The 27,496-nt window shown below is 40.5% G+C and overlaps 6 protein-coding genes across 6 annotated transcripts; 2 read left to right on the forward strand and 4 right to left on the reverse strand.

Annotated features, from left to right (window-relative positions):
• Window positions 1-415: 415 nt before the first annotated feature.
• On the reverse strand, window positions 416-3,775 carry GCK72_000977 (uncharacterized protein; the record flags this gene model as incomplete). The annotated part of the gene is made up of 4 exons (XM_053722786.1): window positions 416-601; window positions 759-825; window positions 1,061-1,143; window positions 3,644-3,775. 4 exons carry the CDS (start codon window positions 3,773-3,775, stop codon window positions 416-418), a joined length of 468 nt encoding a protein of 155 aa, XP_053591431.1.
• A 1,574-nt stretch (window positions 3,776-5,349) lies between these two features.
• Window positions 5,350-7,541, forward strand: GCK72_000978 (uncharacterized protein; the record flags this gene model as incomplete). Its single annotated transcript, XM_053722787.1, has 6 exons — window positions 5,350-5,544; window positions 5,654-6,485; window positions 6,535-6,719; window positions 6,848-6,976; window positions 7,031-7,138; window positions 7,188-7,541. The coding sequence occupies 6 exons, from the start codon at window positions 5,350-5,352 to the stop codon at window positions 7,539-7,541; spliced, it is 1,803 nt and encodes a 600-aa protein (XP_053591432.1).
• On the reverse strand, window positions 7,421-11,137 carry GCK72_000979 (uncharacterized protein; the record flags this gene model as incomplete). The annotated part of the gene is made up of 10 exons (XM_053722788.1): window positions 7,421-7,522; window positions 9,339-9,414; window positions 9,463-9,524; window positions 9,896-9,969; window positions 10,031-10,143; window positions 10,191-10,294; window positions 10,355-10,532; window positions 10,582-10,709; window positions 10,891-11,022; window positions 11,078-11,137. The coding sequence occupies 10 exons, from the start codon at window positions 11,135-11,137 to the stop codon at window positions 7,421-7,423; spliced, it is 1,029 nt and encodes a 342-aa protein (XP_053591433.1).
• Window positions 11,138-11,777: 640 nt separating this feature from the next.
• On the reverse strand, window positions 11,778-15,476 carry GCK72_000980 (uncharacterized protein; the record flags this gene model as incomplete). The annotated part of the gene is made up of 10 exons (XM_003111426.2): window positions 11,778-11,913; window positions 11,969-12,158; window positions 12,436-12,627; window positions 12,679-12,910; window positions 12,962-13,049; window positions 13,517-13,548; window positions 13,594-14,224; window positions 14,283-14,416; window positions 14,461-15,335; window positions 15,383-15,476. 10 exons carry the CDS (start codon window positions 15,474-15,476, stop codon window positions 11,778-11,780), a joined length of 2,604 nt encoding a protein of 867 aa, XP_003111474.2.
• Window positions 15,477-16,514: 1,038 nt separating this feature from the next.
• On the forward strand, window positions 16,515-18,295 carry GCK72_000981 (uncharacterized protein; the record flags this gene model as incomplete). Its single annotated transcript, XM_053722789.1, has 4 exons — window positions 16,515-16,688; window positions 16,745-17,089; window positions 17,291-18,018; window positions 18,121-18,295. The coding sequence occupies 4 exons, from the start codon at window positions 16,515-16,517 to the stop codon at window positions 18,293-18,295; spliced, it is 1,422 nt and encodes a 473-aa protein (XP_053591434.1).
• A 490-nt stretch (window positions 18,296-18,785) lies between these two features.
• Window positions 18,786-25,928, reverse strand: GCK72_000982 (uncharacterized protein; the record flags this gene model as incomplete). Its single annotated transcript, XM_053722790.1, has 9 exons — window positions 18,786-18,890; window positions 18,942-19,388; window positions 19,436-20,095; window positions 20,143-20,507; window positions 20,564-21,710; window positions 21,770-21,958; window positions 22,969-23,072; window positions 23,443-23,709; window positions 25,730-25,928. The coding sequence occupies 9 exons, from the start codon at window positions 25,926-25,928 to the stop codon at window positions 18,786-18,788; spliced, it is 3,483 nt and encodes a 1,160-aa protein (XP_053591435.1).
• Between the last annotated feature and the right edge of the window lie 1,568 nt (window positions 25,929-27,496).

The raw sequence follows: 27,496 nt of genomic DNA on the forward strand, positions 1-27,496 counted from the left end.
TCACCTCCCTTCTTCTCCCCACTTTCTTTCATTTTTCTGTATTGTTCCAGGGTACCATAACATCTCATCTTCTTTCTTTCTTCTTTAATTTATAAGTTATTTTGACCCTTCTTTTCCCGACTTTTTTCTTTATTTATGCATTAAAAAATTTCAAAATTTAAAACTTTGGGAGACATTTTACAGGGGAAAGTGCATAGAGAAATCAAAGAAAGACGCAATCCAGTTGCCACATTTTACAAGAATTGGAATAAAATTGGGGAAGAAAATTGGTAAAAAAATAAAAATGGCTCAGTTATTTGGAACTAGCGATCAATTTACAATCATTAAAAGAGAGAAAAATGTGATTAGAAAATTTCAGAATTTTACAAAAGAGCATTATTACACAGTGTTATGTACACACTCTCCAGTGAGATGTTCATTTTTCTTTGGATCCATCGTAGATGGTGACTGAAGAGAGGAACCAATTATCCATGACTTCGACAATGACTTGCTTTACTCCGTAGCAAAAAGTCGATCCAAATGGTTGTTGCTCTTGACGAGTGAGAACAACTGGACGTGGAGTGTTCGAGTCGTCCATGAAGGCGTGCGAGAATTCGTCGAACTGGAAGAGTAGTCAATGAATATTGATTTATTTAAAGAGGGTTTCAGCAGGCTTGACTATATTTACAGACAAACGCAAAAAGTTAAAGACGCTAGACCCTACAGTAACCTCAGCTATAGTATCTTCCGAATTCCCCCAGTCGATCCCTGTATTTTACCTTCGAATCCGTACGAATTTCGTATTGCTTGTCATTCAAGAAGATTGAGAAGTTGCATCGTGAGTACCTGCAAAGAATCTCAAAATAAATAATACTTCATCATTCATCTTTTGAATGTCAATCAGTTTGTCGTCGGCTGGTGATGGCGACAAAGAGTAAAGAGGGAGAGTGATGTCTTCTCTTTCTCTTCTTAATCCAATTGTTCTGCCTGCCGGAGACTGATTTTCATCCTTCTGATTTCTCTCTCTTTGTTTCCAAAATTGGATCAAAGAAGGATGAAAAAAAGAGAAAAAGAAACATACACTCCAAAATCGCAGTGTCCTGGCGCATTGGTGTGAAGAACGAATTTGACGACACGTTTCGAGACGAAGTCGAACAGAACATCCTGAAAAATTAATTGATGATTAGGAAGAGTAATCGCAATTTATAGGTTTTGTAAGATCCCTTTTGGTCACGTAGCTTCCCGAACTCTTCTCCAAAAATTGGAGTCCAATCCCAAATCTTTCCCAGTCAAAAGTTCCAAATTCCCTCAAATTTTAAAAACTTTACGAACAGATTTTCAAATTAATCTGTATCCAATTTCACTCTCCTCCGTTCGCCTTTTCCATGCTTAGCAATCTTGAATGTGTACTCAAATGCTTAAGGAATTGAAACTGAAGATGTCATTTCCTGTCATCGAGTCCCTCCCTACTGTGACATCCCACCCATTCTCTTCATTCAATCCTTGCCCCTATTCATACACCTCGCATGAAACCACAACTCAAAAGCAAAATGCCGACCATGTTAATTAAGAGAAAAGACAAGACAAACATCGGGGAGCTCTATCCCCCCTCCCTGCTTTCGTCAGATTAGCCATGCCATGATAGGCTTGTAAGCGCCTCTTCAACAACACGAACAGGTGCAATGGCCGTGTCTGGCGGCTCCTCGGATCGTGTTGTCTCTCGGCTCGTTTACGGTAATCGAACTGAATGTCAAGTACGTGTTGACATATGTCAGTTTTTGGCAAATAATACATCAGAGAGGAGGGACCCATATCATATATCAAGCATGTTGCAATATGAAAATGGTTACTTCAAAATGATGAATCACTGACTTGTTGACGTGGCGGCAAGACGTCCCCATTGTATAAACGAACATTTGGTTTCTTCAAAAAAGACTTCGTGTGGGGGGGGGGGGGGGCTCCGTGTGTGTAAGCCTATTGTTGCCAATCAAATTTTCACGTCTTCTTCTTCTTTTTTCTTCTTCTTCGTCCAGTCCTGGTCATTCGGCTCTTTGTTCTCAAATCCATCCACACAAAACAATTGGAAGACACATAGAAAAGGAGTAAACGAGGCATCCCGATGTATCAACTAAAAAAGAAGAAGACGGGAAGAAGCAAGTATGTTTTGGAGGCTCTCTCTCTCTCAAAATTGAATAAATCCTATTCCGAGAGTCTTCCCATCTTTTCAATCCGTTACGGGTCCTTGTCTTCTCTCCCGTAATAAAGGGCACGGGGGGTGGGGACTCATAGAAAAAGTACAAACAGACAAAGTGAAACTTCAGATGGGGTCCCCCCGTTTCCAGTGGGCACATTTCAAGCATTAGTCGGATGGATGAACCGAGGAAGCGACAAAGTGGTGGTGGATACGGATAATGTTGGGGATGGATCAAAAGCAAACAGACAGATGAGAACATTTTCGAAAATCGAGGTCAGACGACGTTGGCTACTTTGCAGTCATATCACACAACAAACAAACTAAAGTTCGAATGTCATCAGAATGGGAACGAGAGAATTCTGAATTCGAAAGTAGTTTTTTTGAGGATGCAAAACAAATTCGATTTTCAAGGGAATTTTGCAGTGACCAAAGTTAAACTGACCAAAATGTCACTACACTGACCAATAGAGCACGAGAATAACAGAAAATTTCAGACTGCTCGACGGAAGATCATGATGTGTAGCAGAGCCTGACGCTGCTTCTTCCTCTACTTTACAGTGACACCTTCTACACTCATCATACGGAATTCCGGGGTTTTCACTGACCCCTATTCTCTCTAACTAATCCCATTCAAGTACTTTTTCTGTCAACTATTGTCCATCACATGAATTCCGCAATTTCATAATCTTGTGTTGGTTTCGAAACAGAAAAAGTGTCCCCAAGTTGAATAACCACACAGAACACTCCACAACCCAATCGGCTGTCAAATTGCTACTCAACCAACCAGACAGATATCGTCCGAATTCAGTACTACATTATGCTGTTCGATTTAATTTCGTTTCCTCATTCTCCTCTTTTCCTCATTGAAACCAGACTAAATGTACGGTTAATAATAGGTATTGTGCGATTGGCGGTCAAAGTGAGCGAGAGAAGAATTTGACAAATTTGTCACATCATCATTTGGAAACAGAAAGAGAAAGGAGGACCGCTAAAACGAAATGATTAATTGCGTTCACACTAAATGGTCCCTCCGGAAGAACTTGGTCCCGTTTGCCCGTTTGTGGTCAGTCATCATGTCAATTCGATAATCTTCCCCCACATCCACACATTTCATCGCTTTCAACTCTGCCGACGGTTTTGCTCGTCCAAAAGAGTAAAGGATGAACCAATGGGGGGAGATTAACTTCACCTGTCCTTTTCTCTCCTAATTGATCATTTCTTCCTTTATACCCAGATAAATATACATATCCATATGTGTATTCTCGCGGCGGGAGTTCTACTTCAATCCCAATTCGCTCGTAAAAATATTTCGGGTCGAGAGGCATCAAAACTCTTGTTTCGAACGAAAACGCGTGTGCGTATCCGTCAGTTCTCCAGAGAGTTCCAGCGATTCGGGTGCATACAAAATGATGCATCGAAATGCGGCAGAGGGCAACAATCGTGGGCGCATCACTCTCAGCGAACACACACCTTGAGGTGTGATAAATGACGCCGAGAGCATCCTGATGACATGTCAATGTGTGGATAAATTACTCGTCCAATGAGACGAGAGAACACACTTCCGATATTGACAGCCGTCATTGCCTTCGTGCTCGCACTCATCACAACACAGAGAAAACAATGGGATAGGAGGTGGTCTCCTGGATATTCAACACAATTGGTCCTGAGAAAGAACGGAAGCCAGTGGGTGCCGGAATTGGGTTAAAGTTTGCCGACATCTTCGTCATCATCAACATCATCGTCAGAAAGAGATTCAATCTCAAATGGAAATTGAACACCCTGATTAATGAGTTTATAAGCGAGAAAATGCGGGAACAATTTGACACATTTCCCTCCTCTCCGATATTTAGCAAACAAAAGAGGAAATGAGGATGCATTGGATTCTTTTGGTATGAGGATGCCATCCTCAGGATGGAATGAGGTGGAATTTCAGAGTTCGGTTTCAGATGTTTTGTGGAAAAGAACTGTAGTTGTGAAATTTCATTCCGTAGTGCAATTTGGAGAACAGATTCTGAATTCTCACGCCTCCAGCTTCAAGCCTGTATACCTTTTTTGAAAAGATCTCATTTAGTCGCTTTTTTTGCTGATGATCAGGACCATTATCAGAAATTCCCATTGATTTAGGACTAAACTCAACTTGATGCCCCTGAACTATAGAAAACAGATTTTAAACCTTCATTTCTTCAGCTTTCAACTCGTGATTAAGAATCCCTACGACTCCTGCTTTTTAACTATGCAAAACTAGTCCACTCTAGCTTCACTACGGTAGGTCTTGATTACTGTAGCTCCACAATAAACAAATTGCTCTATCCGCCTGACCGCTTCAAAAACATCTCGACTGATTGTTTGTCCACAACCAATTTTTCTTCTTCCTCCAAGTGTACTCGATATATGACGGATGAATTACCCCAACCAATTCCTGACCATATGTCATGAACAATTCCGATGCTCCCTAGATGGTCTTCTGTTCTGCTCAATTATCTTCGCACCCTCCTGCCTGTCGTCTTCCCTCAATTGACCAGAAGGAGTCACCACCTTTTATTACCAAACACCAATAAAAGGGCATGTCGTAAACCACCGAAAAGCGTCTGCTGTTGGCAGCTCGTCCATCTGGACAATTTTGACCACACAGGAAGACGTTTTTTTGTTCAAAATGGCGAAGGTACTCTATAATTTGGTGGGAAAAAGACAAGGAAGCCAATGACTTTTGTGAAACAAAATAGAGGGAGGCGGAGAAGGAAATCGGGGAGAAACAGCCGGGTGCAATTGAGAAATCTCATGAATATATGATAACGTTTGGCTCATGGCACAGACGTTTCAATTTCTGCTTTACTTAATTGGGTTTGAAACCACGAGGCGCCTAAAACATGACTGGGGCCACCCTGATTCCTAATTCTTCGGGGTGTGATAATTGTCATGTACCACCATCGATGAAACAACATTAGGTGCCTTCTATCCTGTCATCCTTCCTTCTCCGGTCATCCTTCTTCGTCCCCATGGTGTGTGTGTTGACCCTCCTCCACCTCCTCTCTTCTCTCCAGCTTCCGAAGCTCCGCCCCTCTTATCCGCCCTGCATAGAAGCCTTCGCCTTCTCATGGTGTTTTGTTTTCCCTCCTTCTTCTTGTCTACTAGTGGTGTTTGTCTTCTGAAGTCAAATTTCGAAAATTTCAGAACTCATGATAAATTTTCTCCTACTATGGTCATTTTTGACCATTGCCTTTGCTTTACAATCGAATTGTCCATCTCTTTGCGAGTGTGATCAAAATGATTCGTCTTGGAATGTCTACTGTCGAAAGGCTATTATAAATGACACCGTGTATGCAGAGATTCTGAATCAACTTCCACTGACTCTGCGTTCTTTACATATTCAGGTTCGTTTAGAACTCTATAAAGATAGTAATCTATGTCGAAACAATGGTCGAAAACATCAACATTTAATCCCTCCTCATTTGCATATAAAAATGTTTCGTTTTATTTTAGCCACCAACGAATCGTCTGGGTTCGAATAAACTTCGATGGAATGACAACATCAACCGATTCGCACAACTTCGTGTTCTTCGTCTCATCAATTGTCAAATTCCAGCAATGTCCAGATCTATTCGACTTCCTTCTCTTGAAGTTTTGGATCTACGTTACAATAATATCGAGCATGCGACAATGAGCAATTTCGGAGGAATGCCAAAGTTGAGAGTTTTGGATTTATCTTCGAATCACTTGAATATCCTCCCAACTGGAGTATTCACTTATCTTCGATCCTTGAAATCTCTTACTCTTTCCAACAACACAATTTCGGATCTCTCCACTAATTTACTTCGAGGACTCAACTCTCTTCGAGTTCTTCGCCTCGATCGGAATTCCATCCCAATCGAGCAAATCAATGACTTGTTTTCCGATGTTTCTCAACTAGACGAACTCTATCTGAATCACTGCAACCTCACTTCCATCTCTGCTCTTTCTCTAGATCGTATCCCTCAACTCCGCCAGCTAGGAATCGGTGGAAATGACTTGAAGAGAGTGCCAACTAAGGAGTTGAGACCACTTTCTCAGCTAACTGTTTTGGATTTATCTCACAATTCGATTCAAGAAATCCCAGCTTGCGCATTTTGCAATACTAATATCTCGAAACTCGATCTTTCACACAACTTGCTCGGTATTTCGAAAGGTTCTCCATTTAACGAAGATGCATTCCGGAATATTCCATTGAGACACTTGGATCTTTCATTCAATCATTTGGATGATTTCGATTCGAAATGGTTGGGATATGCCCAAGATGAGCTGACTTCAATTGCATTATCAGGAAACTTGTTGAAACGTGAGTTGATACTGTTTTAGCAACGAAAAAAAACCATAAATTGTTCTAGACTTCGAAGAAATTTGGACGCACACTCTCCGATCTTTGGTTCACCTTGAAATGGCATACAATCATATCAAGTACATCCCAGTCCAACTCCCAGCTCGCTACTACCACTTGGTATCATTCAATGTGTCTGGAAATGAGCTCTCCTACTTGCCAGACAATATCAACACTTTGCTTCCAAATGTGAAAGTATGTCTTTCTTTTTCTATACGAAATCCGATGCGGGCGGTCACCGCTCTTCTAAGAGTGCACACGCATTCTGTCATTTGAGAACCATCTGCTGTCTTCTCGTTCTAAAGTCATCAAGATTTCTTTAGACATTCGACATCTCTGCCAATCGTTTCCACACCTTCTCCCACACGGATTTGGCGTTTTTGAACAATGTGGACCAGGTCTACATGGATTCGAATCCTTGGGATTGTTCATGTGCTATTCAGGGACTTCAGGTAAGCAGTTTTTCATGGCCACTAGAAGATTTGAATCCTATTTCTATTCTTCAGGTACATATGCGAGATCGTTATGCGATGCGACACATTCTCAACTATGAAAACGTACGATGCGCGACACCGTCTCTTGTGGAAGGTCACTCGGTTTTGGCTATTACCGACGTAAGATTTGGTTTCTAAGAAATTGAAGTTCATTAAAAAAGTAATTCAGGTTAACGACTGTGCAGTTTTGTTTGGTGCCCGCTATGGATTAACTCAAACTAGTGAAATGCTCATTCTCCTCGCCGGAGTTTTGCTCTTCGCTATCGTTCTTCTCATGATTCTCGGATGCATTTACTTCCTCCGCGAGCGTCAATACAAAGGATCCTACGTGACACGAGAGCATTCCAGAACTCCTCTAACCATGGCGAATACTCATAGCTGCTCTTCCAGCACAAATGATACTCATGGCCCTTTGTCACCTCCATTCGACCCATTTATGGTTAGTACCGAGACATTTAAAGCCACTCCTCCATTGATTCCTCCGGCACCACCAAAGCCCGGATCCTCCTATTTTGGAATTTGATTCCATTATTTTTTTTGAATAAGTTGTCTATATTTTTCTCTCTTCCTGATCCGTGTGATTTTCCTTGCATCTAGTCGTCAGATCTCTTGTATTTCCATGTACTTTTGCCCCCTTTTCCTCGGTACGGTGTTCATTTTTACCCATTTTCTTTTTCAAATTCCAGTTCTATTGCTATATTTTGTCTGTAAATGAAGCTACATTGTAATATATCAAAAGAGAATGAAGCTCTAGTTGACTAATTGCGCCAGAAAAGTCAGGATGTACCACCTAGAACCACTTGGTATCCCACTTTCCATCGTAAACCTCTCCTGAGTAATAAATCGGTGTCAGTGTCTCCGAGAGTGGTGGGTTCTCCCCCCTTCTTCCTCTTCTCCACCAGAATCCTGGGGTCAACTCATTTGTCAAATGCACACTCTCAACGCCCACAAAACAAATGCATAATTGAGCACAGAGAGCTCTAAAAACCCACGAAAAACTTTTTTGTTTCTTGAAAAAAAAAACGGTTTGAGGGTTATGAATTTCTGAAAAGATTCGCGAGAAGTCAGTGGAACGGGGGGACGTCGAGTGACAGAGCTCGTTAATTTATGAGCCATTCGAATAATAAATTGATGTGTGTTGTGTGTGTGTGCACACGCGCGAAATCTTCGGATGTAGATTGCACAATCTGTTATGACACGTAGTGGAGGAGACGTCGTCGTTCCATCCGTCAGATTCCCTAGTGACACCCACAAAACAATCGAGAGAACACCAATTAAGTCATCGTCAACTGAGAGAAGACGCGCCAGAAGACGACGACCACGACGACATAACTATGAAAAATGACAGATCGTCGTGTTGGTTCGGGAGGGGTGGGTGTAAACATGAATTGGATTGTCTTCTTCGGATTGAATAATTACTTTTCAATTCTATAGAAAATACGAACTTGATGAAGCTGTGAGGCACCCAATACACCGTGACTCGAAAACAGAATCATCAATCTTCGAGAGCAGATTTTAGATTCGGACTGGTTCAAAACAGGGAGAAAAAAAAACGAGAATCAGGGAGCGATGATTACATTGAAGATGGAAAATCTGGGAGGTTTTGAACGGAGAAGATCAGATACCGTATCAAGAAGATTTCAACTACAGAAGTGAATACTAATTTGCGTAAAACTATAAAAATCAATTCTAGAAGCGATGGGACTATTAGCAACACCTATTTGATGTCTCACATTAGAGAAAGTGTTTGGAGTTGTAGGATTTAACTAGAACAGTGCCCAGAGGACTGAGAAAATCCGAGTTCAAAAACCCAGATGTTCCAGAGAATGACTTATGTTAAAACAAAAACTCGAAATTGAGACACACATACAGACACACTACATTAACGAGAACGATTATTCTTCAATTTTCATCCGATTCCCACGAAGAACGCGTCAACGACACCCTATCCTGAACCTTTCCACCAATAAATTTTCAAAAAGGTGTCCTCTTTTTTATTTCTTTTGTGTAAGTGAGCGACTTGATGAGATGAACTACTGAAGGTCGTTAGCGCCCATAATTCAGTCGTCTTCTCTGTTAAATGTAGCAGAAGAGACAATTCGTACAAGTGTCAAGGGAGAGGGAATACAAAACAAGGCTCCCTGCCTCTCTGAAGTCGTAAATCTTTCCGGACGCCATGGAGAAGAAGGGGATCAACCATTAGCTCTAGATTATTATCATATGCGGATGTACAACGATTGCGTGTACATTATCTATCCCTCGGATATTTTGTCTCTTCTTCTCATTGAAAGAGGGGAAGAGGGGACAAGAGAATACTCACCAATCCCATCACAAAATAATTGAAGAAGAAGTTCGGTGGACCGTAGAGTGTCTCCTTGTGAAGTCCACGATGGATTCTGGAATTGGGAGAATTGATTGAGAATTAGAATTGGTTAGGAACTCACTTCATCTTGTCGTCAGATTTGTAGAATACCTTGGTTGGTGCTCCGAGAATCGCTTGAACATCCTGAAAACGGTTAGGAGCTGATTGAAATTTTGATGAAAATTTAGTAAAATCAGGATTCAGAATTTCAGAAAAAGCAAAATTGACCTTTTTCGTTACTTTTTAATCTAGTCTTTGAAGAGTTTTACGCAATTTCTCAAAAAAAAACGAAAAAAACATGACTTCACTGAATTTCGGCCAACTTCTATAAAATTCTAAAATCTACGTATTTGGCAGTTACACTTTCAGTAGGATTTTCAAACTGAAGCTTCTATGAAATTTTGCGAAGAAATCTATAATTTTTTCAAGAAATTTCAAAATATTTCAAACAGTTTTTCCAACAACTCGCTAAAACTTGAAATGGGTCTTTTCTGAAATAAAATTCAAACACCTACCGCGACAGAATCTCCGAAATAGATCTGCCTTTTGTACATAGATACTTCATACTCTCCATCGACCATTCGACCGTCTAAAAATGAAAAAATAGCTCGATTGCAGAGAAAACGTCGCTGAAAATGATTAGAACTTACTTTGAGTATCAAATTCAATATCAAGTCCGACTATAGTCTCATTTTCATAAATCGCCTCAATTTTCCGAGTTCTATTTTGCCCGCAATAACACGAGAATGGAGTGTCGACTGGTCTGAAAACTCTTATTCATTCAAAGATAAAATAAGATAGTAAACTCACTCTGGCTCCGACGGATTCTGGCCACGATAAATAGACATTTTAGTAAGTTTCGGCTGAGAATTGGCATCATACTTCAACGACCGAAGATTTCCACCGAAACCCGGCTGAAAATTCGTAATGAATTGAATAACAATCGGCGTCTCTTGAGTTGCTGAAACTCTTACTCTAACTTCCAAATTGGAATTCTCCCCGGCGGCGGTCGGGAAGCAGAACGATAACCCCGGCCAACTCTGAACATAGATATTGTGTTTATCATCGTAAGATCCCGGATGAGTCGATCCGAAGAACTCGTTGACTCGATCCAAAGTTGCCATATTAGATGGATCCGAGAATACTGTGTCACTGAAGAAATAATTGTTTTAGTTTTGGGAGTTTACGTGGAATCTCGTACTTATAAGTCAAATTGATTTTTGACAGATTATCAACTTCAATCAATTTGATTAGCTGAGTATGTCCATCGAAATACAATTTGATTCCAGTCGATCCGATATAGATAATGATGTCACGATAGCATGGATCCTTAAGTTTTTAAAATTGAAATAAATTATTTTCAACGTTGTGGAGTCTGGCGCATCGGTGACGCATCATTCACTTTTTCAGACAGAAAACAATACGTTTTTTTCCATATTTTTAGAGCCAATCACCATCCGAAAATAGTTTTCAAACCGCTCATATTTGCCTTTTCTCTCGGAAATATTACCTTCTTGCTGTATTTCAACTCGACGTTCGTCAACATTCTCGGATGTTGCTGCATCATTGCGATGCATTGATTAATCGGCATTCCGAGAACAAATTCCATTTGTGCATGTTTCAATCCAACATCGGGAACTACCTTAAAACTCTTCGAAAACAATGAGAAAATGGCGAAAATCGATGCGAAAACGTACCGTAAAACTTAGATCTTCTTCTGTCGACGGTTTCTTCGTCACTTGTTGTTTTCCATTCATTTTGAGAGATCTCTTTTTGAATAAAAACTCTGAAAAAGAGTTAAAATAATGATTTTGATATTCTGAAAAGTAGAAACCGAGAATTGAGGTTGTTAATTGATCAATACAATGGTCTACTAGTACATAGAATGACGTAAATAATTACAATGACCGTCTTGGTTTCTGTTTGAATGGCAAAAAACAACCTAACATTTTATAACACATGATGGCAAAATCGAAGGCGGCAGGGTGTGCAATAGAGCGCAGTTCTCCTCTATGCGCACTCCTCGAGACCTCACTGTCCGCGTGACAGAAATTCGATAATATACTCGGGTGGTGACGACCTTTTTCATTCATAGTTTCATCCTATATCATACGGTCTCGTTTAGGAGAGCACTGTACAAATTTAGAATAAGAAATAAAATAAAGTATAAAAAAATGAAACCATAAGAGAGTCGGAATTTTTCGGGGGACACAAAGGGCACAAAAAGAGGGGGAAAACGAACGAAACAAGTTGGTTTAAGAAGAAAAAAGAGAAATCAATTGAAGACAATCAGAAAATCGATTGATAAGAATAGGAGAAGAGAAATCTGAACAAAGAGAAGAGGAGGAGGACGAGTGGGTGATGGAAATATTGGAATAAATGGGTTGTAGTAGAACTTTAGTTCCCATAGTTGTTGAATTGCCCAGCTTGTTGACCTGCTGGAGCGGCGTTGTTCTGAGCAGCGTTTGCCGCATTCGCATTACTTCCCTCTTGTCCATTATAAGCAACTGGATGAATTTTGAAACCGTAGAGTCTGAAAGGACAATCAAATTTCATCAAGTTAGGAAATTTTTCATTCAAAAACTCACTTTGGAACAAATTGAGTGACTGGTCTACGAGGACGCAGATCCGGATGCACGAAGAAAAGCATGTGGGGGAATCCGGTACCGAAGTAGCTACCATCGGTGTGTTGATGACGCGACGAGCGTGGAACGAAGACGTCATTGCAACGAGGGCAATAGAGCTTCACCATAGCCTCTCCGGGAACATCGGATAAGCCTGGAAATATCGAATTAAAACAATGTGAACTAGACAATGAGTTGTAGTGAGGAAGACGTGGATTTCTACACATTTTTTTAAATAAAATATGGACTAAAAAAAGAAACAAATATGGCCGGCTCTCAAACGGGAGAACTGCACTAATGAACTTTTCTGTTCGTGATCGTAAATAATTGACATAATGATACAATCAGCGTCTATTTTCAATGATCTAGGTTCTTTGATTACGAAATAAGCATTTTTAAATTCTTATGATGAGATTTAAAGAAATACTTACCGATTGGAAGCATTGGCTGATTTTCACAGTAAACCCGAGGACAAACTCCAAAATCATGATCACGCCATTTCTCGACCATCTGAGAGATCCCTCGATTGGTGAGAATGTATCTTGCGTGAATCAATCCATAAAGCATTTCAGCCGCCTGCTCAACGAGATCGGTATTTGTTGCGTTATCCTCTATGTCATCTTCTAGAAAAAGGTTACATTGCAGGGGGGGGGGAAACGATGTTCAATTATCACCTGGCTCCAAGTCGAGTATCATATCGAGCGCTTGACGATATTTGGGGACTTGCTCATTGAGTCCAGTCAAATTGAAACGATCTTGGATGTATTCTTCGTCCACTTCGCAGAAGAATTCATTTCCCCGAAGACCGCAGAACCATGTGATCCATGACACTTCTTCTGAGCTACTCATGACTTCTGATCCCGACAAGCTTGCGCCGCTTTGTTCTGACTGCGAACCAGACTCTGCCTACAAATGGGATTTATAGGTGAAAAAGCGAAAAAGATAGCAAAAACTCACCGAAGTGGAATCAAGTTGGCGCCAGCGAGCAGAAGCCGTGGCGTTCACGTCGATAACTGGCTGAGTTGCGCGCAAAGCACACAACTGCCTGAAACAGAACGAATTAGATGATAAATACCAAGGAAAATCGATTTCGACCGGTGAAACTCGTGTGCACAAGAATTTTGACAATCTCGCTCGAAAAAGAAATTGAAAAGTTTGAGAAATGAGAAAACGAGAGTGACGAGGCGACAAAAAAACGGGGGCCCATGAAGGCGAGTGCACAGGAGCGCGCTTGCATAGCACACAGGTCACACCGGTCGTGTATCGATCCAGTAAGTATAGAACAGATCAGAGGACAAGAACAGGTAAATCGAACTCGAAACAACGAGTAAATATTGAAAAAAGAGCGATAAAAAAATCATGAGATGGTAATTCTTATTCACAAACGTTGTGATAACAAAATTTAAATTTAAATAAACCGAAACGTTTGGAAGAGATCGGAATAAAAAAGAGGTAAAAAACGAAATTAATATTTAAGCAAGCGGCAATCCCTTTGCAATCGAATCAGCTAACTTCAGCAAAACCATCTTTTTGAGGGTTTTCACCTGGAAAATAACAATTATACACGGAAAAAGTCACACACGTTTTACCTTTTTCATGTAACACTCATTCAATTCTTTCTCTTTGTCGAGTGAAAAGGTAGAGAGGAACGTGGATAGTTCATACAAGACTTGCTTGGAGAATGGGATTCCTGACCGACTGTCCTCTTTAATTATTGTAATCATATAATCAAAGAGGTCATAATAATATTGAGTTGGAACATCTGGCATCATGATTAATGGAATCAAATGTTGAACACATCCAATCACATTTCCGTTATGCATCATTTTAATGAAATGTTGATAAGCAAATAGGAATGTTAGCGATGGGAGTGAGAGAACTGAGTGAGTTGCAATTGATTCCAGTACTCTGAGAGCAGCCAATTCCTCTTTGGAACCTCCACTAATGATACGAGATACTGTCCAATCGATTGTCTTCTTAGATCCAGTTTTGAGAGCCCACGCGAGTGCAGCACTCCATTCGTTTTGTTTCAAATATCGAAATGTCATCGTGTTCGTCACACAGTTTTTCGAATCTTTAAGCTGGTAATCTTCACAAATATCTAAAAGTTGCTCAGCCATTTCGTCGTCTTCGATATGTAGTCCTTCGATGTGTGCGTCTAGACGAAGAAGTCCTTCGGTTCCACAAGAAATCAGATATCCAGCGCCGATTTCCCATAGCCTGGAATATGTGATGTTAAGATTCATTGCGCAACCAAAATTAATCAGCTAAAACATACGGAGAGTGCGAAATCAAAGCGCTCGCGTAATCCAACATGTGCATTTTCCGCATCTCTTCGAATTCTGGATTTAGAGTAGCTTTCTGAATGAGATCCACAAGATGAACTGCAAGCCATGGATTCGAGGAAATTAACTAAACAATTAACTAGTTTTCGGGCTTTATCATCAATTGTTTACCTGTTGAAAATTTATGTCATTCTTGGAGATCAGACACCAGAAAACATCATTTTCTCGCGCTCCCTCATCCTCTTCTACTCCTACAAAAATCGTGCGGCACTCGTCAGCCAAGTCGATGAGTTCCTGGTACTTAGCAAATGGATTTCTGACAAGTACGTAGAATGGGAGAAACTGCCACCAGTGGGCAAGGACTCGTGGAGCCATTGATGCTAAATACCGCTCTTCTCCGAGAAGAAGTTTTGCGAGATATTTCAAATTCTCATTGTTGCCGTACTTTCTGTTGATCAAATTTTCCTGCATCAATTCCTTCCACTCGTTTACCGTATCCTTTAGTGCTTCGTCTGACAGATCATCAGGCTTGAAGGAAGAGAGAACGTTGATGAAAGCGTCGTACTCTGGTGATTTTCCAAGCAGGCCTAACAGCTCTCGGCAATCACTGAAATTGCAGCTGAGTAGATTTATAGCAACGCCTTTCCAGAAGTCCTCTCCAGGTGCCTTGTTCGGCTCAACGCTCTCCGCAGCTCTCTCGGTGGCATCTCTGAAGAACGTGAAAGGTTCATTGGCCCACGATACCAAATCGGAACATATCGAACTGTCTCCTCTTCCGAACCACAACTTTTCATATAATGACCATAGTGCAAAATCCGTCATAAAATCAGCACTGGAATGCGACACGGCTGCATTATAGAGCACCGATCTGTACGCTCTGGAGAATGTGCAACAACTCGCAGTATCTAGAGGTTTATCACGAGACGAGTTTTTTTCACATCTGTCGAAAACTGAATACATTTCGATGATGAGTCTTCGAAGATTCGGAGTTGCCAGAATTTGCCGACTCTGTGATACTTTTTCGACCAATACGATGTTGACTTCATCTGGAATAGGAAAACTGATTGAAATTAGTTGAGATAGCCTGTAAAACCTTTTTTACTCGGACTTTTCTTATCTGATAGATATGCAAAAACGGTTGAAGAGTCGCTTACCGCTATCCCGTATTCTCGACCGATATCTGTCATCTGAAAGCAGGCAACTATTTATTCTACGTTTTGCGAAATATTTAGGGAAAACGAGTATTAAGAAGATAAATATGAGAAGGAGATTATTTCCACCAATTTTTAAAAGTTTAAAATGACACATTTCAGTTTTTAAAACTGAAAATATGAATAAAAATAGAAAAACTGAAAATGTCGTTCGAAAATGTTCAAATTTTCCGAGCTCTGCATTCTGACGTGACGGTGTCTATGTATATTGCGTACCGTGCATTAAATCTTACGACACTAATACTTCTCGCTCTCTCAATTGCTTCCGGACCTTGTCAAAAGTGGTCGCTTTTGCTTTTTTCATGAACTCTTTTGACAGAAAGTATACTGAAAAATGCACTTTTTATTAACAAATAATTTATTAACTTCATTGATTAATTCAATGGAAAATTTTTAATGAAACGTTAGAACTTTTAAAAAAAAGTTGAACTTCAAGTTTTGACAATTTTCGTGGCTGCAATGATCAATTTTGATGCTGTATCGGTTTATGAACACTTGCCAGTGTGTGTTAAAGGATTTCTAATTTGTTCAAAATGGTCTCGAAGCGGAAAGCATTGTTTGCAGTTATTTTCAGATCTGCAAAGCTCAAAAAGACGGTATTTGATCTTTATCAGCTACGAAACCAGTCCGCGAAATTCCGAATAAATTGAATGCGCCTTTAACACCCCGGCACGAATTCGTAACTTGTTGCTATTAACTTCTTTAAAATTTAATTGTTGGAATTCTGAGTTTTGATTAAAATCTTGTTTTCGAAGTACAAGTTCTCTATAAGTTTATTTATTTTATAAACTTTTGAATATCAATTCCATTCAATCTACCCGTTTAAAAATTTCAAGTGTAAATACGATCGAATCCGAATGTTTTCCGTCGCTTTGGCAATCTTCCGCTCCCATCTAATTTATTCAGTTTTATCCCCCCGTTCATTATCTCTCATAGTCTCTCACCGTCGTCTCTTTTTCTTCTCTTCGTATTCTCTTATTGTTTCTAATATTCAATATTATTATTTTTGCAGAAATGGTCGGTGATACTCAAACGGTCACCGGTTATCTCGAAAGGGCACAAGTTGCCAAAACGATGGCGGAAGACGGACGATGGGCAGATGCCGCAGATGTACTCAAGCAGCTAATGGCAGATGTGAAAACTTGTAAAATTCCCGCGAGTAACAGAGAAGATACTGAATCAAGGACTGTAAGTAAAATAATAAATGTTTTAAAGAAAATTAAGAATTATTTATCACTATTCAGGCCTTCCTGAAAGCCCTCGAAGTAAACTTGAAGCTAGTCCAACAGAATGCACGCGACGAAGAAGATCTTCATGATGCAATGACACGACAGAGTGGTAGTCCAGAGCCACCAGCAGATCCGGATGTATGGTCGAAACCTTCTCCGCCTTTACCCACTTCTTCAAAGTTTGCAACGAAAAAAGCTGGCACAGTGCCAAGAAAACCAAGAGACGTGTCGAAATCCACGTCATCGATGAGCAGTAGTCACGCACAGAATTCAGTTGACTCGAAGCCAGCGTGCCCATCTCAAGGAATACTGCCGCCGAATAGTGCCGGAGAGTCGTTCGATGCGTCAGCATATGATTCAGTGAGTTTTAGAATAACTTTAGCAAAAATATTTGTGTTTGAACGCCAATCGTTTGGATGCTATTAGCATTTTGAGAGGAAGTATGTTCAAGTACGAAGCAAATCATTCAAATATTGTCTCTGTCCATTTTTGATTCGCAAAGATAACTTTGATCGCAGCCATGATTCAACTAGTGTCTATAATACATCTCGCATTTTTCAGTACATTGTACAAGCGGTACGTGGAACAATGGCGACACAAACTGAGAATACGATGGTTCTGGATGATATAATTGGAATGCATGACGTGAAACAAGTCCTCCACGAAGCAGTGACACTTCCCCTACTAGTTCCCGAGTTCTTCCGTGGCCTTCGGTCTCCGTGGAAAGCAATGGTCCTGGCTGGACCGCCAGGAACTGGAAAAACTCTTATTGCTCGAGCCATCGCTTCAGAATCCAGCTCAACATTCTTCACGGTCTCTTCCACTGATTTGTCAAGTAAATGGCGAGGCGATTCGGAGAAAATCGTGCGTCTGTTGTTCGAATTAGCCCGCTTTTATGCTCCATCCATCATTTTTATTGATGAAATCGATACACTTGGTGGACAACGTGGAAATTCTGGAGAGCACGAGGCGAGTCGACGCGTCAAATCTGAATTCCTCGTTCAAATGGACGGAGCACAACACAAGTTTGATGAGCGTCGGGTGTTCGTACTAGCTGCGACGAATATTCCATGGGAACTCGATGAGGCGCTTCGTCGGAGATTCGAGAAAAGAATTTTCATTCCGTTGCCAGATTTAGATGCAAGGAAGAAACTCATTGAGACTTCGATGGAGGGAACACCAAAATCGAATGAAATTAATTATGATGAGTTGGCTGCACGAACGGAAGGATTCTCTGGTGCCGATGTGGTTTCGTTGTGCAGAACTGCTGCTATCAATGTGCTCAGGCGGTGAGTTTTTACTCTGAATCGAAACAAAACTGGCGCATGTTTTCCGTTACTTTCTGTCGATTCTCATCTTCATTTCACTGAAAAATCCATCAGATTTTGCAGATACGACACGAAATCGCTGCGAGGCGGAGAACTCACTGCCGCAATGGAATCGCTGAAAACGGAGCCAGTTCGCAACTGTGACTTTGAAGCTGCCCTTCAAGCCGTCTCCTCAAGTGTCGATCCGGATACAATGCTCAAATGCAAAGAGTGGTGTGACTCGTTTGGTGCCATGTAAATTGCCGAGGTTCTCAACATGTCAATGATCTCCGAAAGTCTTTCATATTTGTGAATATAGGTTAATTTCCCCTTCATGTGAATATAGTTTTATTTAACCCTCTTTTTTTATCCCCCAAAAAAGGCCTATCTGATATTGCCGGCATATTAACATAAATTTTCTTATTTTATTAGATTGAAAAAAAAGACAGAAATAAAATGAGTACAAGAAAAACATGGAAACTATTAGATACGATCCCTTATGAAGGGAAAAAGAGAAAACTATATTGTTAACAGGGCGGGTAAGAGGGGTAAATGAATGTTAAATGTTTTTTCGATTTGATTTTTGTTTAGGAATTGATTAAGGAGAGAAGAAGGGAAAGAATTAAAGATCAGAAAGAAAGCAATTTGTGGAACACGATTCAATGGATGTCGGGATAACGAGAAAGGAATTATGACTGGGAACGAAACGAAAAAATGGAATAACTGGATAACAATTGAATGAATATTGATCACACTTTTGGCTCATCCGGATGAGGTTCTTTCGGTTCTTCCTTCAGGAGTGGAGTGTTTTCAGCCAGATTTTGTGTAGATGTGTGTGGAGATGGGCGAATTACCTGGAATAAAACGAATGAGGTTTACTATTCGTTTTCGATCTGAAAACTCACCTTAATCATAATCGGGTCATCATCATCTTCTGGTTGCTCAATCGGAGCCCCTTCTCTACTTGTAGTCGGCTCCGATGAAGCTGGAACATCTCTAACAAGTGAGTTTTTCGAGTCGGCAGATGAGATGTGCTTCCACATTCCACTGTTATTCACTTCCTTTGTCAAGTTGATCGAATGAGATGGTTCTTGAATAGCAGCCAATGGGATTTTGATGACATTTCCCGATGCCATTGGGATGTGAAGATGAGCTTCTGTCTTCACGGCGTGTATTGTTGCCTGGTTCTCATTGTCGAATTCTATCTCAACGGCTTCTCCTTCACTCTGACGTCTCTTTGCATCTTCCTTCTTTCTCAAATGGAAATCTGGCATTGGATCATCTAGATATTTCAAGTCAGTTGTAGTGAACGCTTTCTCCATCATTTTTCTGATAGCAACCATTACGACAAGCTGAAATTAGGTCGTTTAGATTCGAAAAGCTTTAAAAACTAATTTACCATAATTGGGAACAAAATGGATGTAGACTTGATCGACTTGATAACCCAAAGAAGTGCGAGACATCCAATTTGGAAGGCAGTGAACAAATGGATCTTTCTAATTGGCACATGACGGATGTAGATAGTATCTGGTTGATATTTCATTGGCATGAACAGCAAGAGAGTACGATCGAATAGTTGAATTCCACCGAGAGCCGAGATACCCATGTAGAGGAAGACTCCGTAGAGAACAGGCATTGGAATACGACCGAGGACGTTTGTAGCCAAGACAGAGAGTCCGATGATCAAGAAAGTGACTATTCCAGTGACACGTTGCTCACGAACTCCAACGAATTGAGCGACTTCTCCGGGCGCTTTACATTCTGATTCCACTTTCAATGAGTTGATGTGATTGATTGAAAGCACAGTGGCAGCGACATAGATAGGTAATCCAAGGAATCCAACCATAAGGATAGAAATAGAAAGAACGAGAAGATCCAAATGGTATCCACATCCCTTCTTCAACTTATTCTCTTTTCGGTTAACGATGACAGTTGTGATTTGTTGATCCATGAATATGAGAATACATGCGAGAAGTGCTGGAAGAAGAGCAAGAGGGGCGGTCCACCATTGATTTCCGTCAAATGGAGCAATGAACCATCCACGTCCTTCCCAAGTTGGCTGAAATAAAAAGATTGCACATTTTTGACTAAAAATTGAAAACTCACTCTGAAAGTACTTGGCACATTCAACTTTGGTGTGTTCACACCAACAGCGATATCTACGAAAGTCATTGAAACAATTGCGATCATGACAGCGAAATCAGATAGAAGTTGACGGACACGAGATGGGAAGTAGCAGGAGTTACGCATCTTTTTAAGGGTGGTAGCCAAGAAGAAGGTTCCGACAGTCAAGAGGATTGACATAAGAAGTTTATCATAGAGTGGGAAGCAGGTAGTTCCATCGTAGACTCCTCCAATTGAACGGCATTCGGCGAGACTTGCGGCAGAGTAATCGATGAATGTGGAGTTGTTGGGGATACGAAGTCCTCTCTCGTTGATGACGGAACGAGCGTGGTCGAGGGAGACACTGGCTGAAAATTTAGGAATTGATATAAGCTTAAAAAACTAATGTTATAAAGAAACTTACGTTTTCCAATTGGTGCCACACACGAACAGAATCCTCCTTCAACGAATTCACGTGAGTAATTGATATTATCGAGCTGTCCTTTAATCTTGACCAACTTCATAATTGCTTCATAAATGAAGATGACAGCAATCAACGTGGCGAATGATTCTTCGGTGAAACGAGTGATGAAGGAGACGAGAGACGATGCATCAGTCACAACCATCAGGAATATAATCAACGCTGTCCATACGTGAACCCAGACACGGAAACTCAGATAGTTAATTCCGATTCTGGTGCAGAAATCGAACACGATGGTTTCGAATACGAGGACAGGTCCGGTGGAACCGACGATAGTGAGGGGTTGACCAGCGAAGAAATGGTAGATGACACCACAAAGTGCTCCACCGAACAGATTCTCCATTGCAGCCATTCTCTGATGTGTTGCTTCTTCGAGAAGTCCTCCGAAAGTAACAATTGGAGCCAACAAACCGAAATACATAAAACAAATCGAAGCGAGACATTGCATATTGAATGCATCTGTGAAATCAGACACAAAATGTGGTGCTTTTCTCTTGATATCCAGAACGAGTCCTCCGAATAGTTTTCCAGTTCTTTTCAGTGCTGGATCATCTCCATGTGAGTGTTCTTCTTCTTCTTCAATCATTTTCTTGACTGGTTTATGAGATGATGGCTCTACGAGAAGCTCTTTTCCAATCTGCTTTCTCTTCTCTTGAGATGGAAGTTTCGTTGGTGGCTCAATACGAATATTTGGATCCCATTCTCCTGGTGGGAGTACTGTAACTTGATCCAGGAACTCGTCGATACCATCCAACAAATCATCAACATCACGTGCTCCGTAAGCGACGTCATGGAAGATTTCATCGGCCATAAGTGTGGCGATTGCTCTACCGATTTCTCTGTACTGTGGTCCATGTCCAGTTGGACCGAGAAGAAGGAAAATGAAGCGAGTTGGTACTGGAACTTCAGTCAAATCACCCAATTGATTGGCATTCTTCAGCCGGATGAAGCAGCAAATGTGACGAGTCAAAAACTCGACTTCTCCTATCAAAACGTTGCTAGCTTCAACTCCGACGGGCAGTTTTTTGAGAAAATGAAGATTTCCTTTAGATGATTCCTCATTTGAAATGTCCTTTGGCACTGATTCAACCTGAAAATCAAACATAAATTTGTTTTAATCAGAAATTTTCAGAGGGGAATCTGACGAACCGTTGGAAGAGTGAGCTGATTGGCTGATCCTGAAGGTGCTCCAGCTGTTTGTGTCGTCACTGGTCCTTCTGGTTTCTCTTCAATTTTCGATAAATTCTTCCCATGTGAAAACGATTTTCCTATGTCAGAAATTGAGCGAACTGTGCTGAGGAATCCTCCTTTCTCGCCTCCGGCTCCATTCTTTTTCGCCTGAAACACAAATAAACATGAAACTACATAGAATATAACAAGATCAGGATCAAAAAAGACACCAAACGCCTCAAAAATCAAACATTCTATTCGACTACGTCCTCTCCCGCCTCCTTTCTCCCAGTGTCTAATAAATTGAAAGAGTAAACATAAAATTTGTTGAAAAATGAATCCTGGTTTTCTGCGTGCTCGCAACGTCATGACCCTCTGAGAAAAAAGAAAAAAAAACGAGTGCTGATAAAGGTGATGGAAGGGGGACAAAGGGTATCAGCTGGCATAGTTTGGATTATGATCAAATGTACACTTAGAAGTTTTTTTTTATTTGTTTGATCGGAGGAGAGAACGAGAAAGTAAATAGATATTCGTCGATGGATTTTGCAGGGAATTGATCAAGTACTGGTCAAGATTTGCACAAAATCTCGGCATCCGAGAATAGTCCGAAATTGTGTAATTCTAAAACTCAAATTTCAAAATCGCTATTTCGAATTCCTCGATTTTAATGTATTTTATCCAAACTTTTTAACTTAAACAACTTCAAAGGAAACTATATTTTGATATTTTTTATCACCACTAACCTTAATGCTGATAACACATTTTTAGCAACATCAAAAAGAATTTCCTCTTTTGTCTAACCCCCGTGCTTATCGGTTCTAAACCAAAAACTTTCTAAGGAGAGGAGGAATGAAAATGTCAAAAATGGCGTTAGTAACGATTTGGTTATGACAAAGATCACACCTTTTTCAGTTAAGAAGTATTAGAAAAGAACTGCAATTTCAGCCAAAAGACCTGTGAAGAAGAAAGAGAGTGACTTGAATAGCTTGAGGTGCGCGATGTGGATGGGCTCGAGGCGGCCGCCACTATATCATCGAACCAACGAGAGAAGGCCCAAAAGGGCGGCTAGAAAATAAAGGAAAAAAGGCAAGATAGTCAAGACACTCTCCCTGAATCAGTTATAGGGAAAGATGGGGTTGGAAAAGCAAAAGAAGAAGTTGAAATGGTTGAGAACTTACTTGTTCATACTGATGGACGTGTTTTCGGAGAAGAATTTCACGGAGTTCCTCGCGATTTTCTGCTGGCAAGTCTCCACTTTTGACTAGGTGTTCGATTACAGAGTCTGAAAAATTGTGTTTTTTTTTTGCTTGCTTGGTGGAGAAAAGTTAACAGGAATTATTGAAATTATGGCATTTTTTTCAATAGCTTTTTTGAAAAATATGAGTTAGCTCTAATGGGGTTATTCAGGATATACAAAAGTGGAAACATTTCTCCTTATTCACTAACCTTAAAAATGTATTTTTTAAAATATTTTTTGAGGGAAAACGCTGTTAGATCAAAGCTAAATCAAGATTTACAAAAAAAGTAATTCTCAAAGCTTGTGAATAAGGGAAAATGTATTAAAATACATTTTTACAAGACCTGAATAACCGACTTGTATAAAAAAAGCAGAAAATATTCAAATTTATATGTGAAAATTGGGAAAAACTTACTGAAAATCGATGGAATATCACTCTCTGGCATATCATTCAAAAACAGTCCATTCATAATGCAACTTCTCAACTGAAACAGCGAATGAAGTGATAGTGTGGCGACGTGAGGCTTCGACCATCTGTTTCCACCTTGTTCGACGTCTTCTTCGAATTTCACCCATCTCGCGGTTTCTCTCCACTCGTCGTTATTCAACTCTCCCATTTCCGTGAAAAGAGCCGGTGTATTCTCTTTTTCCTTCAGGAGAAACATGACGCGGGTGCCGGGAGCTAAAGAATTAATGTTTTGAATAGATTTTGATAGGGAACAGATTTGAATTTACAGAAATGATCGGCATTCTTCTGGCTAAGACGAGTGATATGTTCGCAACTTGCGCAGTATTGCAGCATTTTCGACTAGAATATTTCAGCATAGAAGTATTAATAACGGCGTGAAACCACACGATGAAGTACTCTCGAGTGCGAAGTATTAACACACTCGTTGTATCTTATCACCACCTTTTCTTGTCTTCTTGAAACTGATTGTGCAGCGTTTCGAATTTTTGTAATGATTGATGGAGTGATAGTAGGCGGGTGTGGTGGTCGTCGAAGACATTTTTAACTTTTATGTTGCCATTTTTAGGAAAAAGACAGACTATAAATGAGGTAAGAGTCTTATGAAGAGAGTTGTCGTCACGGAGAGATTTTCAGAATGTTCTTGAATCAAAGTAACGCACATTTTTGCAGGTATTACAAATGTTTGTGTTCCAGAAAATAGTGATAATAGAGAGTGCGTGCGTAATCAGTTCGTGTTGTGTTTGTACGGTAGCGTCTAACGTCATCGTTACCACGGTCTGGTTGAAACTGTCCAAGCTGGTCGAAAAGACCTAATTTACCAGGGACCATTGCATTTTTCAGATTTTTGATCATTCTATCAAACGTCTATCCAATCATCCATTTTTAAGCAAAATATCTAGTTATGCTGATTAGATCACTGATAAAAGTGCAAAAATCTAGCAAATTTTGCTATTCTTCCAAGTTCTTGATTGCCATATACCCCTGCTTCCCACTTTCTCTTCAACCCATTCAACCCCAAAACATAAATTACTCATTCCACGAATTCCTTCAAAACATAACACAACAGAACAGTTGTTGTGAAGGGACCCTCTGAAAAAATTCCTGGCGCCTTGTCGTCGTGTCTCTTCTCTCTTTCCTTCCAACTTTTGGACCCCTTCTCTCATGATGGAAGCTTTGAAGCCGAAAAGAGTGAAGAGAGAGAATGATTGACAGAGGACATAGACAAGCATACATCTACCTACTACGCGAATGCTTTTTGTGCTTTCTGCGTGTATGAGCGCGCGGCGAGAGGCCGTTGAGGCCCCGTTGGAGCACACGTTGTTGTGTAAGTCGTGCACCCGCCTAACCGAGGGAGAGAGAAGGGGCTCATCCGGGTGGTTCTTAGAAGACGAAGAAGCACAGAAGACGTTGGTGTTGTAGTAGAAGAAGAAGACGACGTCTTCGTCTTTGTATCCCTCTGGTCTCTTCTATTGTAGATCGAGGAGAACGTGAAAGTTAGCGAGAGTTTCACGTGGATGCTCTTCTCTCATCATTCTCCAAAACTTCTCTTTCTTTTCATCTGTGAACCCCGAAAGATGGGGATGAATTTGAGTGGAGGAAGAGAAGAAGGGAAGAGATGTAGATTCATGAAGACGAGAGAACAAAAGAAAATGAAACGAAGAAGATTGAATAGAATAGTTGATTGGGAATGGACGAAGGAGATGAAGAAGACGATGGCTGCAATTGACAATCTTGTGGAATCTAGAGGAGCGGTGCTCTAATGTAAACAGAGGGTTAGTCTTAAGACCAGGAGCTGGCAACCTCGTGCAGCTAGAAGGATATAGGATGAATTCAGATGGCGATGGTTAGAACCCAAGTTTTAGATCTGGAGAATTGGATTTCGACAATCTGTTCGTTGAAAAACCTAGAGCTCACACCTAATGGCTTGAATTCTGAAGTCGAATCTGGAATCTAAACTTTTAAGCTGAAGAAATGTAAGCTAAAATTTGAAATTCTAGAACCGAAGTTGTCTGAATTCTGAGGTTTTTCCCATTCTGCAACCAAACTCCTGAGCCAGAGATCTGGCTCTCCCTCTCTATAATTTTCTGTCGTCTTGGTAACATAACACATTTAACACTGCTGATAACTAATTCAGGTGTCTAGTGATCAAACTTGTTGACATAACATACCACTTGTCTTGCCATAAATTTTGCATTCTCAATTTTTCAAAACTTTTCAAATAAGAAAGACTCACCGAGAGATGACAGCTCGATGCTCTGCGACTCGCGTCTCGCCTTCGACATCCGACGTCTTCTGGAAGTATCGACATGAACTCCCACTGACATCCATAAAGATCCCCGTGATTCACGACTTCGCGCAGTTGAGCCAGGTGGCTCACACGATCGAGAACGCGCGATGCGCGACGGTGACTCTTCGTCGGGTTCTTCATCCATTTTAGAGGAAGAAGTTTCAGGGAGAATAATTCGTTTTTGATCCAGTTTTCAGAAAGAATGGGGGAGTTGAATTAAGGCCAAATGAGCGGATATATGAGAGTCGAGAGCTCCACGCTGCTGTGGGCACCAAAAGGGGCGTATAAGGGAGAGAGAGATATCAGAAGAAAGGGGAGTAAGAGAGATGGCTGAAGCTGTCCGCCAGAATCAATAGAATAGTGAGAGGGTATGTGTGTGTGTGTGTGTGAATGTCTCCGTCTCATTTATCGAGAGACAAGCTCCTTTTATTTCTACACACCGCACTACGCATTCTACTTAATTCGAGCTCCCGTCGTCAGCTTTCTTTATTTAAACGTTTCTAACGACTCCAATTTTCTCTTGATTCGGTAAACGGATGAATTGGATGAGTACCCCGACAAAGAGTCGTTTCAATTTCTTCTTTTTTTTTGAGCATTGCGGTTTTTTTCTTAGGAATTTTGATATTTTCCGATTTTGTGTCGATTTACAGTGAAAATGTTTAAAATCAAACTGTATATCAGCACAAAATCGGTATGCACTCCAATCTAGGCAATATACTCAAAACATTGATAAACTCGCAGTTTTGGAGTGGAAAACTTAGGAAATTGCTTTTAAATTAAGAATCTCGTCTTGCATTTCAGGCTGAAATTTTCAGCACAATTCATCTTTTCGTCTATTCCATCTCCCATTTCCAAGCTATTTTTGACGTTCTACTATTCCATAATTATACAGAAACGTGCAAAAGAGAAATAAGCTATTTCCTACGAATAATCCTTTGTTTATCGCCAATTTCTTTAGCAATTTTCTCCCCCCGTTTGATCGCCAAAGTAGAAACTCACACAGAGTGCGTCATTTTGTTATTGGAAGCGGGGGTGTTTTGGAGATGACAGCTATCAGATGGCGTCGGTTCGGAGCATTCAGAAGAGGTACCTGAATACAAAAATAACTTCAGGTGAACCAGAAAAAGAAGTTAGAAGAAGAAGAAGCTGAAGGCTTGTGGGAAAAGTAAAAGTGGAAGAGGGAAAGTGGGAGGACTCAAAGAGAGAGAGAGAATCAAAAATTCATAGTGAAAAGGGAGAAGGAGAGTTGGTGGTTGGCAAGCCCCAGTGGACTAGAGCTGTCGGGGGGTAAAGGAAGGAGGAGACTCTAAAAGTTGTCGGAAGAGGAAGGAGGACATGAGATGTTGGAGAAGAAGAAGAAGAAGCAGTTGCTCTTCTGAGTTCAACAAAGAACTTTCAAAATATATTTAAAATCGGTTTATGATCTATTCTGAGAGTCGGGAATTGGGTTTTTGGAGTGCAATTTCGACAAAAATGTCTTGAGAGATAGGTAATTTCTATCGCATTCTGATGGCTATACTCAGTTTTTGGTGGCTCTGAACTTGTAATGAAGAGAACAATAGTATACTCGAAGAAAGTGTTTGAGAACAACATTTAAGGTACACTTGTGAGTCTGCAACGATAATGGTAATAGAATTCGAAAAAGTTACGAATCTCAAAATGAATCTGCGAACTCTGGAATATACAGAAAAATATCTAAATTTCAAACCATCA

This window comes from Caenorhabditis remanei, chromosome I (genome assembly GCF_010183535.1).
Source record: "Caenorhabditis remanei strain PX506 chromosome I, whole genome shotgun sequence".
In the NCBI taxonomy this organism is placed as follows: Eukaryota; Metazoa; Nematoda; class Chromadorea; order Rhabditida; family Rhabditidae; genus Caenorhabditis; species Caenorhabditis remanei.